Here is a 13,307-nt window from a genome sequence, read left to right as displayed (position 1 = left end):
GGGAGGACGCCTTGCAGGTGAGATGGTGGTGGTCACCAAAGGTGATAACCAGGCAGCTGTGACAGCCCTCCAGAGAGGGAGTGGGTGGGCAGAGGAGCTCCTGAACCCCACTGAGAAGATGGCTTTGTTCCTCCTCTCCTAAGGGTGGCTTGTAGGCATCCATGGCTGCTTTAAACACCAGCTATAGCTGCTCTTCGTGCAAAACCAAAGACAGATCTCCAGCCACGGTGCTCTGCAGCATCTCCCAATGTCCCGAGCCTTGGGCTGGGCTCTGCACTGTCCACCGCTCCCATCAAAGCCCGGTGGGGCCCCCAAGGGGAAAGAGCTACCCAACTCTCCTGGAAAACGTTAAGGACTGTATATCTATCTATCTATCTATATATCTATATATACACACTAACCCCCCAATGAGCACCAGCTTCACACTTCTGCGCACTGCAGATACAAGGGTGGTTTTCAGATACGCCCTGCAGATTGTGAATCCCAGCCCTGCTTCCAAAACCGGTGCCTGCGCTTTGGGGCCCCAATGCCATTACCTCCCAGTAAGTCTCCAGGTCACTTTTGGATTTGCCAAGTCCCCCAGCTCACTTCTGGACATGAAGCATCAGCTCCCCGCTTGCTTTAGGAACTCTGAAACATGAACTGCAAATCTACGTGGAGCTACATGAAATAAAAGGGGCTCTCTTCAATAATGCATGTTTTTTGATCTTACAGCTTGGATGTGTTTCCCTCCCCTCCAGCTGCCAGGTCTTTAAAATCCTACAGGACTAGAGGAACAAAAAAAACCAGTAAAAAAAGGCAGGCAGGAAATCAAAAAGTAGGTAGGGGAAAGGAAAAAAAAAAGTTTTCTATGGCCCACATGAACCTAACCCCTCTGCTAACCACGGCAAAGCAGTATTTTCTAGTGGGATGGGGGGACCATGCTGTGAAGTGGCCGTGGGTGGCCATTCCCAGAGCTTCCCATGGGTACTTACTGGTGCTTGTGCTAGTGCCGATGGTGTTGATGGTTGTGGGGACGGAGGAGGAGGAGTAGAGGGGCAGATGGCCGTTCTCGCACGCCAGGTTTTTGTCCTGCCAGCTGGAAGCGCTGACACTTATGCCCGAGTCTCGAGAGTTTTGCCATCCGTTGAGTTTGTCATCGGAGTTTTGTCTTTGGTGATAGTAGTGCGTCTGCCCGTAGTCCACCGAATCCGACCGACCTCTGTTCTGGCCGCCGAAGCCACCCGACGTGCGGTCCTCCAGGTGGTTGAGCCACATGGCCAGGGCGCTCCTGTCCTCTAAGGAGGTGGCAGGGTGTATCAAGGCATAGGACAGCAACTGCCTGCTCTCCTCGATGTGTTGGTTGTGTTCGATTGAGTGGGCCAGGATTTTAGGCAAGAGTTTCATGTATTCAACTTTTGCCTCAATGTTGCCAGGCTTCAGTAAAGGCAGGTGGGTTAACAATAGGGAAATCACCTTATCCTTGGATTCCTGTTGCCATTGGTTAATGATTCCTGTGAAAGAATAGAAGAAAAAAAAGAAGAGAATTGAGAAATCGGTAAACAGAGCTAATAAAAGAAATAAACAGACCCCAGCGGGGTAAATATAAGACATGCCAAATGGATGCTTGCATGCGTGATGCCACTGCGTGAGCATCTCCCAGGCAGGGGGACCACCACTCTCTGAAAACCAAGGTCATAGCACCGTGTGCTGAACTGGACACCAAGAGTTACCAGACGCTCCTGAAAATCACTAAAAAAGCCAAATTACATCCACCTCTATCACCACGTAGCTCCACTACCGTTCTCCTAATATTAATCCAAGTCACGATTTGGCCCAAATTTTCCGTATCGTTGCGGATTATACAAAATACTACCCAAAAGCACCTCATGGATAAACATAACCTTTCAAAAGCACTGGTTAGAAAATGGAAAGGGCCGAAGTTCAAATAAGCTAATACGGGTGAGAGCCACGGAGGCCCAAGGGAAGAAGCATCCCAGCAGGGGGGCAATAACCAAAACAGGGTGTTGGTCCATCTGCCAGCCTAGTGTGATAAGATTCCCCAAAGGTATTGAGGAAAGGGCTCAGCTGAAGCAGACACAGAGCTATTGTTCCTCTGATAGTTCACAGAAGATAGGAGAGGTTTTAGAAGACCAGAAATAAAGCAAACACAGGGTTTAGCTTTAAAAATATGCAAAAGGAAGAGGCAGGGAATTACAAACTGGCCACTTAACTCAAACTCCGGGAAAACTGATGGAACAAATAATGAAACAACCTATTTGTAAGCACTTAGAAGATAACAAGATGATAAGTGACTGTCCACACCGATTTGTCAAGAACAATTTAATTTCCTTCTGCGACAGAGTAACTGGCCTGTGAATAGCTGGAGAAGCAGTCAGTGCTGTGTATCTTGATATTCATTAGGTGCTACCCCACATGGCTTCCTCAGCAGCACACCAGAAAAACAGGCTCAGGCAAAACTATCCTAATGTGGGCACACAGCTCATCAGAAAACCATATGGAGAGAGTCGTTACGGGTGATTTGCCATCAGACTGGGAGGATGTGCTGAGCAAGGAGACTTGTCCTGGCTGTGGCACTACCCAGTATGTCATCAGTGACATGGGTGATGTGATAAATGTATTCAATGTGCGGCTACCAAGCTAGGAAAAATGAAAACACTCCAGAATACTGGACTCGGGAGTAAAACAATGTTGGAGACCTGGAGAAAAGTCAGAAAAAAACCAGCTGCATTAAGTAGGTGCAAACATCTACATGCAGGTGGGACAAATCGCTGTGCAGTACCAGGTGGGGAAGCGCCTGGCGTCAGGAAGCATCATGGGCCGAAAATCAGTCAAAATGCCACGTTGCACATAAAAACTGCACCAGCCCACCCGTCATCTGTCTGAGAGGCAGAGAACAGCGTGGACAAGCTGCTCTCCACATCTCCTGGGGACTGCAGTAATAGGTTTGAATGGCAGTGAAGGTGAGTCAGGTCGGTCATGAAGAAACTTACCTCCTACAGTTAGGGCGAGTGATGCACAGGGAGAGACTGCCTACAGACATTGTGAAACCTCCATCACCAGAGGTTTTTCCGAACAGCTTATACAAACACCGGCCAAGGATAGCTCTGGATCTACCTAGACCACCCAACTTCCAGCCCCAGGTCAGTCTCTCCTCCAGAGTTTACCAAACACCTCTATGAAGCCTTCAAACTTCCAGCCCCTGCAGCAGGCTGTGCCTAAGGGTGCCACAACAGAATCATCTGGTGAACTAGGACTTTCATTTGCTTTAAACCCACTAAAGCCCAAAACTTCACCAAGTGAAATGCCCCGAGTTCTCACGTTATTAAGAAAACCCCAAAACTTTACGTTCTCTCTCCCTGTCTGCTATCTCCTATCCATACCGTAGAGGAAGCTGCTCTAAATCATTGATTATCCCTGTATCCTTCATGTGTTTTGGAGCTAAGGCAACCAAACCCGCACCAGTGAAATGAAGATCTGGATGTCCATCAGAAGACCTATGCTGTGATCCAGCAGCTAACCCAACCCTTCCACCACCCTGTGACCCTGAAGAGGGCCATTGCAGTAAGGTCTTTTCCAAATTAGGTCCAAACCCCCTGCACGACGGTTCCCCTACACAACTGCGGTGGTGGGCAGCCCTCGTCCCTCCAGCTTTGCCTTCCCAGTTTCAAGACGTGCAACCATTTTAATAGGAAGCCACTAGATGGCTTGCTGGAAACACCGATGGCTCTCGCTGGAACTTTCTGCAGCAGTATTTACTTCTCTGCAGACCCACCCCTCCTCCAGAGCTGCTTCCCGATCCCACGACAGCGTGCCTGAGCCACCTCGTGCTGCTGTGCCAAGAGGTGCAAGGGACACGGCACAGCACAGCTTTGGTGGGGAAGAAACTGCTTCATTTGCAGCAGAAGCGAGTTTCGGTATGCTGGGTGTGCTCCTGTGCCTGCAGAGATGCTGTGAGGTTGTTTTGGTGTTAAAAAATGGGATATGTAAAAGCAATGCTCAGCCCCAGGGATGCTGTAAAAAATACATGAGCGTGGCGGAACTTAAGGTCCACCAGAGCATCTCCGTATTTTCTATATGCAGATATAACTGCTCCACGCAAAGCCTCTTGTCATGCTTAATCTGATTTCTCTGTCCCCTCTCTCTCTCTCTCCCCACCCTGGCCAGCTGCCCAGTGGGTTGAAAACCCATCTTATTTTCTCCCCTCCTCCTGCACAGGGGTGTCACCCGTTCCCTTATCACCCCCCTGTTTTATCATTGCCCTTGGGACGATTCGGCAGCGCTTTCAGGCTGGCACAGCCGAAGCTCAGCCTGGCACCGTCTGTGGGAAGAGGCTGTGGGATTTTGCAGCAGCTCAGATCAACTGAGAAATCAAAAGATCATTAAAAAAAGGCATGCCATGCACTGCTAAAAGAAGCCGGTGCCACTTGTACATGGGAACTGCGTAGCAAAACACATGCAGAACAAGCAGAGCCCGGGTGCAAACTGGGTCCAAGGGAGGAGGAGGATGCAGGGAGAAAGGTGGCCATGCCCAGACTCCTCTTCCTCACTCGGGGGAGAGCTAAGCGTGAAGGTCACCACTGGAGAAACGCAGGACAGTGCCAGAGCTGCTTCTTGGGGAACTTGCCTCAGGCCTCCAAGAGATACAGGGGTTTGAAATCACAGCCCCAAAAGATGGAGTGCTGATCCGAAAGCCCGCAGCTGGCAAGGAGCCGTGCGACCCCCCTGCCCCAGCACGGGCAGGAGCCGCTCTCCTTCTCAGCCAGCAGCAGCATGTGCACAATTAAACAAAAACGGAAAATAATTAGATCTGAAAGAGGTTTGGCTCTGTCTGAGATGGGGTGGTAGGTCAGGCTTAATCCTGTCTGCCAGAAAACAGAGGGATCTGGAGAGGGTGGCCTGGGAGGAGGAAAGCTGGAGCTGCTTCTGGGCAGGGGGAGAGGGGCCAGTGACCCCCCTGAAGCCCCTCTCCCCAATCTCCCCGAACACAGGAGCCCCTGCTTCAGCTCCCTACCTGCTGCCACACACTCCCGGACATCAGGGACGTCTCACCCTCTATCTAAGCCCCCCTGGGTCAGCCATGGTTAAGATGTGTCCCAGTTTTCGGCTGCCATGTCCCAGGGTCCTGGCACACTACTTGCAGTGGTGTACGGGGTCACAGGCACTAATCACATTACCGCCTCATTAGTTCCCCCGGGGTGCTGCTTCAAGGATGCCTGACGCTTTCTCACAAGGCTTTTGCTGCTTTAAGGGATGGCAAGACTATTGTTACTTGCAGCAGGCAAATCTAAGCATAGAGAAAGCCCCAAAGTGAGAAACTCCACCTTGCTGCTTTGAAACTCCCCAAAATCCCTGTCCTGCCTCTTGCTGTCATTGCATGAACTCCTTTTGCAGATGAGCTAAAATAACAACTGACCACGAGCACCTTAAGGACCCTGTGACCCCTGTACGGGGAAGGGATGGGAGCTGCTGGTGCCCCCAGAGCAGAAAATCCCCATTTTTATTACAGATCCTTTTTTCTTGGGCGAGAGGCTGAATGAAGATGGGATGTGAACCTACCTTCCAACATAGGATTATTTAACCAATATGATTTTGCTGCTCTAGAGCACAGCTGATGCATGTGCAGAGTGCCTGTGTATAAATAAAGCACCAAATATAGCCGGGTCCTGCTCCCAAGGCTGAAACCTGCACTATGAATAGGTCCAACACTACCCCCAAAACTGGGGCTTTCTGGCTTGAGAAAGAAGCCAGAAAGAAATTAAATTTGTCAATTTAATATGTGCTCATCAGATCCCTCTGTCACAAATCTGCTTGATCCGTTCAGGATCCCTGCAAACTGTTGATTGCCTTCATGTCCAGGGGCGACAGATCTACCTCTGATGCTGCACTGTGGGAAGGACCTTCTTGCCTTCACTTGAACGTGCCTCCCGATAGACACCTGGGTTATTTCAACCACCAGTGAGGCACGTGGAGCTCCCGAAGCTGTTACTGATGGACCAAGAACAGTCGTGGTTTTCCAGCCAGCCTGGATGGACAAAGGGAGGGATACACAGGGTCTCTGTGGATGTCCGTAAAAATGCATGCAGCACACTAGTGCCTGCACTTAGAAACCCTGAAGTACCTATCTGCCTAGTTTTTTCTTCTATTTTTGATTTTTGCAAACAGACCTCTGCCCCCCACCTCAAAAACACTGACCCTGCCTAGAGGGATGGCCAAGAGCTGTCAGCATAGGCACAGGGACACGCGTGTCTCACCAGGTAAGCAGGTCTCCAAGGAACAACGACAATGTGGGATACCTCTCAAGGACTTAAAAAGACCCCAAAAACCAACAACCCCAAGAAAGATGAACCTTTTCATTTTGAAAGCAGAAACTGGGTTATCCTCGTGTTGTCACATCTGACTTACCACATTTCACAAGTCAAGCAGACAAATATGCTCACTGGGATTTTGACGAAGCAGGCGAGATGAATGATGTGTAATTTATAAGATAGACAACAGCTCATCACTGGTAACAAGGACAACAATTAAAGACTGGAAGTGTTTTAAAAACTGCCCAAGGATTTTCTGAGTGACAAAGAGTACGTTCAAATAGCAGGCTTGGTATCATTGCTGCACAATGGTAGGTCAGTGCATTTAAGGGCTCCTGTTGCCAGTAAATTGCTCTTAAATTACTTTTTTATTAATCCCTTGTTTTCAGTTTAATACAATTATCCATTCAGAAGTTACCAAATGCCCATTCAGATAATTTGTCCAAGCAAGAAAGGACTAAGAGTTAGATGTGCACATCTGAAGGACACCCACCAAACAGAGCATCTTCACAGCAGGGCTGAATGGGGCGGCACTCTCGGATGTACTCGAGGAGGAAAACCAGGAGCTTGTACCAAAAATTTAGGCTGGGATCCCTGATCTTGCCAAGTGCCATGCAATGTATGAGGGGCTGGAGGGAGGAGGAACTGGGTGCTCCTGGACGGCAACCAAGCCCTCCTAGGGATGGAACGACACAGAGGTTTTCATTTCTTGGATGACCAATAGCAAAACAAATGCAGCTTGTGACTGCTTCAAGCGAGCCTGGAATCGGTGGCCCCAGTGCAGGTGATGGCTATTTCTGGGCTTGCAGCAAGGTTTTGCAGGAGCCCTTCCTCAGCAGCTCACAGAAGAGGCTCCCGTTGTTCGCTGTTTCCTGGATGACCGATGTGGCATCGGCTCCACGCGATGGGCAGAGCTATGTGGAGGCACTCACTTTTTTGGCAGAGGCAGAAAAATCAGCACCCGGACTCCTCCTGCTGTGTAAAAACCCATTAGCACATCACTGCCCACCAACTCCTCCATGCAGGCATGCAAGATGCTGTGCTTCCACCAAAATCACCAAAATCTGTGGTGACCGAGGTCATCACGACTCGGCCCCGATATCTAACACCTACTACAGCCACATGGGTGTCTTCACCAGGGTAAAAGGGGTCAAGAAACCTGACTCTGCACATGACTGCAGCCCAGCAAGCTCTGTTTGGCCAAAATGTCATCTCCCAGTGAACGGCCATCAAGAGACAAACCTCAGCCCTATGTCTACTGGTTACTTGTTCCAATGTCTCCCAAGCACTTCAGTTTGCCTTCATTTCCAGTTGGAATGATCTGGTTTAAGCTTGAATTTATCTGGCTTCAGCTTCCAGAAAAATTCCAGTCTGCATCAAAGAGCTCCTTGATGTCTTGCGTTTTCTCAAGTGAAGGTACTCAGGACTCAGCACTTAAGTTACCTTCCACTCTTGTTTCTGGTAAGCTCAGCAGAAGCTACGTGTCCTGTTTCAAACAGGTCGTGGCTCTATGCACATTAGTCTGCAGCCCATGGCAACATTTCTGCTGGCTCTATGACTTCCAGCATCCACGTGAATCAGGTCTTACTTGGCTTGGTGAAAAGCATGAGTAGGGTGGAGAGACCATACCCCATCCCACAAACGGTTGCTTGCAGTGAAGTTAAAGCAGAAGAGCAAAGAATGAAGACGTTCCAACCACCAGCCTGAATTCGCACCACGCAAAAAAAATGCAGGTCACTGCCGGTTCCAGTCTTCCTGCAACTGGATGTACTGGTCTGTGAAATGGCCCAACACCCCACCACCCATCACACAAATCTGCTCTCCAGTGCTGCTGTGGATGTGAACCTCTGCCCTGGCGCCCGCTGCAGCACTTGGCTGTAGGTGAACTACAGTGTGTTTCCAGACAAAGGGGATCATATCATACAATCACAGAATGGTTTGGGTGGGAAGGGATCTCAAAGACATCCAGTTCCAAGCCCCTGCCACAGGCAGGGACACCTCCCAGCCCCATCCAGCCTGGCCCTGAGCACTCCCAGGGATGGGGCATCCACAGCTGCTCTGGGCAGCCTGTGCCAGCGCCTCGCCGCCCTCACAGTAAAGAATTTCTTCCTACTGTCTAACCTAAATCTCTCCTCGTTCAGTTTAAAGCCATTCCCCCTTGTCCTGCACTCCAGGCCCCTGTAAAAAGCCCCTCCCCAGCTTCCCTGTCGGCCCCTTTGGGCACTGGCAGGTGCTGTCAGGTCTCCCCGCAGCCTTCTCTTCTCCAGGCTGAACAGCCCCAACTCCCTCAGCCTGTCTCCACAGCAGAGGGGCTCCAGCCCTCTGAGCATCTCCGTGGCCTCCTCTGGACTCGCTCCAGCAGGTCCATGTCCCCCTGATGCCGGGGGCCCCAGACTGGACACAGCTGCAGGAGGGGTCTCACCAGAGCGGAGCAGAGGGGCAGAATCCCCTCCCTGGACCCGCTGGCCACGCCGCTGGTGATGCAGCGCAGGGTACGGTTGGCTTTCCGGGCTGGGCCATGCTGAGCTCCTCGTCCACCAACACCCCCGAGCCTTCCTCAGGGCTGCTCTCGATCCGTTCTCTGCCCAGCCTGTGTCTGTGCTTGGGATTGCCCCCACCCACGTGTGGGACCTTCAGTCATCCAAATCATAGAATTATTTAGGTTAGGAAAGACTTTTAAGATCATCAAGTCCAACTGTAAATGGAACAAACCTGAGAGGTAAAGCAACTAAAATGTTTTTGCCTTGCACTGGAAATGGGTCTCTGGGTACGTGGTGTTGAGTGTCTAAAAAAGCAAATGGGTGACCTGTGGGTTTGGCTGGAGAGGAATCTTAATGGAGAAGTTTTCCACCAACACCCCCGAGCCTTCCTCAGGGCTGCTCTCAATTAAATCAAGAGATTTAAATTATTATTTGCAGTAATTAGCACCTGCATGCTGACCCATTCACAGTACTTTGTTTGGGTGGATTTACATAATTTTCTTCCTAAACCAGCCTCACTCAAAAGACCAACATTAAAGAAAACAAAGTGAGATCCCTGTTGGAAACCCTCCCTGTGCCCCCTCCAGAGCACATCAATACCCTCGCCGTTAAACCTGGCAGCCTTCTCCCTCCCCAAGAGGCCAAATAATAAGAATTTCAGCATGTGCCTTTTGTTATTGCAACTGACACTAATAAAAAGAAAAATATCTTGACAATAAAGGCTATTGCAGACTTGCCAATTGCATAAGACAGAGATGCAAGCTGACATCAAAGTGCCGGTGAACCTGAATGCTGCTCATCTCACCAAAAGCAATCCAAAACCGCAGCTAACACCAGGCAGGAAGACACCAGTGATGTTTCTAAGCACATCTATGGCTGGGAGGCTGCAGCGTGATGTGTAAACGCTGCCAACCTCCCCCTGCTACGTTCAAACAGGTCTGAATTTATGCCTGCGCTAGAGCTGACCTCAGCATGGAGCGGAAGGACCTAATCCTATATGTCTGAAGGCAACGGGAGCCGTGCCAAACAGCATCGTGCCTGCTGGATCCGGCACCCGCGGCTTCCTGGCACCTCCTGTGTCTCTGCGCTGCAGCGGCTGGGAGAGGCCAGCTCTGCATCCCGGGGACTGCTTCTGCCTAGGTCCCCAAAACCACTCGTCCTGGTGGATAACGTGGGATTTGAGAGAGGAAAAGCCAAGAAAACCTCACAGTTGGCTTTTTGCTTTTGCTCCCTCCCATGTGGGTCTAACAGCCCAACTTGGGAGAAATTTAGGGAATAGCGGTGAAGCTCTTTCCCTGTAACAAGCCTTGGTAAGGAGCTGGGAACAGCCAGAAAGTCTGCAAACAAGCCCCAGACAGCAGAAGGGCTTGGGGGCTGCTATTGTGGCAATCAGGGCTCTGCACTTCCCCTCCTGAAGCACCCACCCCAACAGCTATCAACCTCTAGGTCCAAGGTGGCTCCACAGCTTCATGCTACCCCAGCATCTTCAGTCTCTAATGAGATATCAAAAGGCAATCACTGAATTCCCCCTTTCCCTAGCTGGTCAGCTTCTGTGCAGATTTAAGTGCAGATGACCTCTCTGAAGGACAGAAGGACATTCTGTCCATCAGCATCCATGAGGAAAGGACAGATAGATGGCAATATACACCTCGCATCACACAAGGCATGAGCATCATCTCCCTTCTCCAGTGCCCACAACCCACCTTGCACCCTGGCTGACGGTGCCAAGGAGCAGCAGCACTCGACGGAAAATTTGCCGGTGAGGCACTGCAACCTATCGGTTCACATGGTGCTGGCTCTCCTCCGTGTTTCCAGCAGCTACATCACATTCTAAGAGGCTAAAAATACACTAAGTACTTTCCTAATGTTTCTCTTCCACCCGAGCGATTGCTGCAGAGAAGCTCTGAGCAGGAGGAGAGGTGAACAGACCAGTGTGGATGCAGGGAAGAGATGCCATAAAAATAGAGCAATAGGCACAGCATGTCCTGCAAAAGGAGGTGGCTGGAGAAGTCCTCACTACAGGCAATATCAGTTCTGTAGAAAGAGAAAGGCAAGAGCCACACAGCCATGAAAAGCAAAGTGTTCCCAACTGTACTGCAGGATTCAGTGCCGACCGGAGCACAGAGGACTTCACCAAGGAGCAACTTCTCTAACGACTGAGATTAAGAAGCTCCATGGAAATTAACTATGCAGTATCTCCTTGACTTCTTAAATGGAATGGTGCAGATTTAATTAACTACTGAAAACAATTCTGTCCAAAAGACACAACCTCCTTGCAACCGCCCCCAGCATCTCCCTGCGTGCAACAGGCAAGCCCTTCAACAGCCACTGTCGAGGCAGCAGGGATGGGTTTGCCGGTGCAGCTGGGTGGCAAGAGGCACGCTGGCCATCGGTGGCCTTATTTTCTGTGCTTCACAGAAGGGGCGTCCCTGCTGGGCAGTGCTCTGAAACAAAAGGTGCCTTGATGGAGAGGTGAGGTGACTGTGGATGAGCACCGGGGAGCTGGCTGCTGCACGCTGAATGTCCTTCACGTCTCAAGAACGGCCAATTTCTTGCAACTTTTCTTGGAAAGCCAGGCTAAGGAGCAGGTGACCATATGACACGCAGCTTCTGGGGAGAAAAAAACCCCAGAAACCCTGTGGGGGATAAGACATGAGCCCTACCCACCTCGTTGCCCTTTTAAAGGCAGTTCTCTTTGGGCAGCAAGTTCAGCTGTTTATTACCAGCAGCTCTCCTCTCCATCAAGCTCTCCAAAGCAAAGGCAGCCCCGTCAAGCGTTTGGTTTGTAGCATTGTCTCTTCTTTGTGTGGAAGACATGACTGGAAAGGAGTATCTCAAGCTGAGGCTGCAATTCTTGATCTCACAGCAGGGACAGCATTAGCAGGAGTCGGGAATTTTGGCACTGAAGCCAGCCTCAAAGACAACCCACGACCAGATCCCCCCAAACAGGCTGATGAAACCCCACCGGCAGACAGAGCAGCAGGACAGGGAGCTCAGCACTCTCCATTTGGGTTGTAAACTCCAAAGGGAGCAAAATGCCCCTTATTTTGGTCAGAAGCAGAGCCCACTGGGACATCCCTCAACAAAACATCCCTTATTTCACACTGACAGCCACCAAGGACAGAAGAGCCCAGCTCTACTGCGCTGCAGAGCAAGTAGAAAGAAAAAAGATTTTCACATTTTTGACACTATTTTCCCCCCCTACCTCGTGAGCTTGCCACTTGCCACAGCTCCAGTTATTAGGAGGCTGTTTGTACAAACCCAGAAGCAATATATTTTTAGCACTGGAGAATCGCATGGCACGATCATTAAGTGTGCTTCTGCAGACAGCAACAAGAGCAGGGATTTTTCCTTCTCTAAATTGGCTGCAGCTACTATGGTTTTCAGCCCAAAGCAGACTTTCAGGAAATTCAGAAGGAGCGGGAGTCTTTTTCCATGACATATTTAATACCAAGCTGAAGTACACTCGATTTTCATACGGTGCATCTGATGGGAGGTTTTATGGATTTGTTTTCTAGGCTGTATCTGTCGCCCGCTTTTGCTACACAGCTTAATACCACGTATTACCACAACACTCCCTAGCAACATGACTTTTAATTTAGTGCAGAGCTTTGCAACGTTGAGAGCATTTCACTGACTCAGAGCAAAGAATGACACACTGGGAAACCTTATCAAAAGCCCCATAGGTGCCAAGGGAACCTACACCGCATAGATGATGGGATTTGAGCTCCTCAATGCAATGTGGCTGGCGCTGGCATGGAGAACACCTTGGGAAAGATGAATTTGCTTCACCGATTTCGCAAGCTGCAGTCCAGCCTCCTCCAAAGAGCAGGAGGAGGACACAGGCTTGGTAGACAAACCAACCAACCTCCTACAAAAGCTGTCCTGAAGGGTGAAGCCAGCCTGACATGTGACAAGAACTCACAGCACCAGTTTCTCTTTACTCCATGGAACATACAAGCTCCTGGGCATCGAGGGCATCATGCTCCGAAGCCTCAGATGGGGAGGATGGTCTTTTGAAAGCACAGGGAAATAGTGCCTGGGCCCCACCTGCCAAGGGAGAGCATGCAAAACTGCAAAAGCACCATCAACGGTGTGGACACCAGCAGGTGAGGTGTTTTTTCACCTCTACCCAGTGGTGGAGCAGCAGAAAGCAGGAGCGCCCATCCATATGGGGTGGGGGATACATTCTGTAGCAACAGGAATGACAACAAAATGCTGTCCCTCTTGGAGCGGAGGGGAATCCATCAGCCCTTGTCCATGCAACCAGGAGACAGAAGTATCAGAGCAGCCATGCCAAGCCTGATATCAAAGATATCCCGACGAGATCCTGGGTCAAGTGGCTCTTGCTGGCTGCCGTGCAAAGTTAGCTGAGCTCAGCCGGCCCGCAGAGGCAGCTTGGCCCACAGCAACGGGATGGGTCAGCAGGGATTAAAAGGATAATTAAACAGGGGGCTGCAGATTGCTTCCAGAAGTCCCATCGCTTCTTGGAGCTCGTGAGCTCAGCCACGGCAAAACG

At 50.4% G+C, this 13,307-nt stretch overlaps 1 protein-coding gene across 4 annotated transcripts in view; it reads right to left on the bottom strand.

The window, feature by feature from the left end:
- Positions 1-13,307, bottom strand: part of SAMD4A (sterile alpha motif domain containing 4A) — a 109,451-nt gene that overhangs the window by 42,681 nt on the left and 53,463 nt on the right. For all 4 annotated transcript variants that reach the window (XM_056346857.1, XM_056346859.1, XM_056346856.1 and 1 more), the window contains exon 3: positions 975-1,493. In XM_056346857.1, coding sequence (XP_056202832.1) covers positions 975-1,493 — 519 coding nt within the window. The remainder of the gene's footprint in view (positions 1-974; positions 1,494-13,307) is intronic.

This window comes from Falco biarmicus, chromosome 7, assembly GCF_023638135.1.
Source record: "Falco biarmicus isolate bFalBia1 chromosome 7, bFalBia1.pri, whole genome shotgun sequence".
Classification (NCBI taxonomy): domain Eukaryota; kingdom Metazoa; phylum Chordata; class Aves; order Falconiformes; family Falconidae; genus Falco; species Falco biarmicus.
The sequence above is the reverse complement of the archived record's forward strand: the minus strand, read 5'-3'. Positions and strand labels throughout refer to the sequence as shown.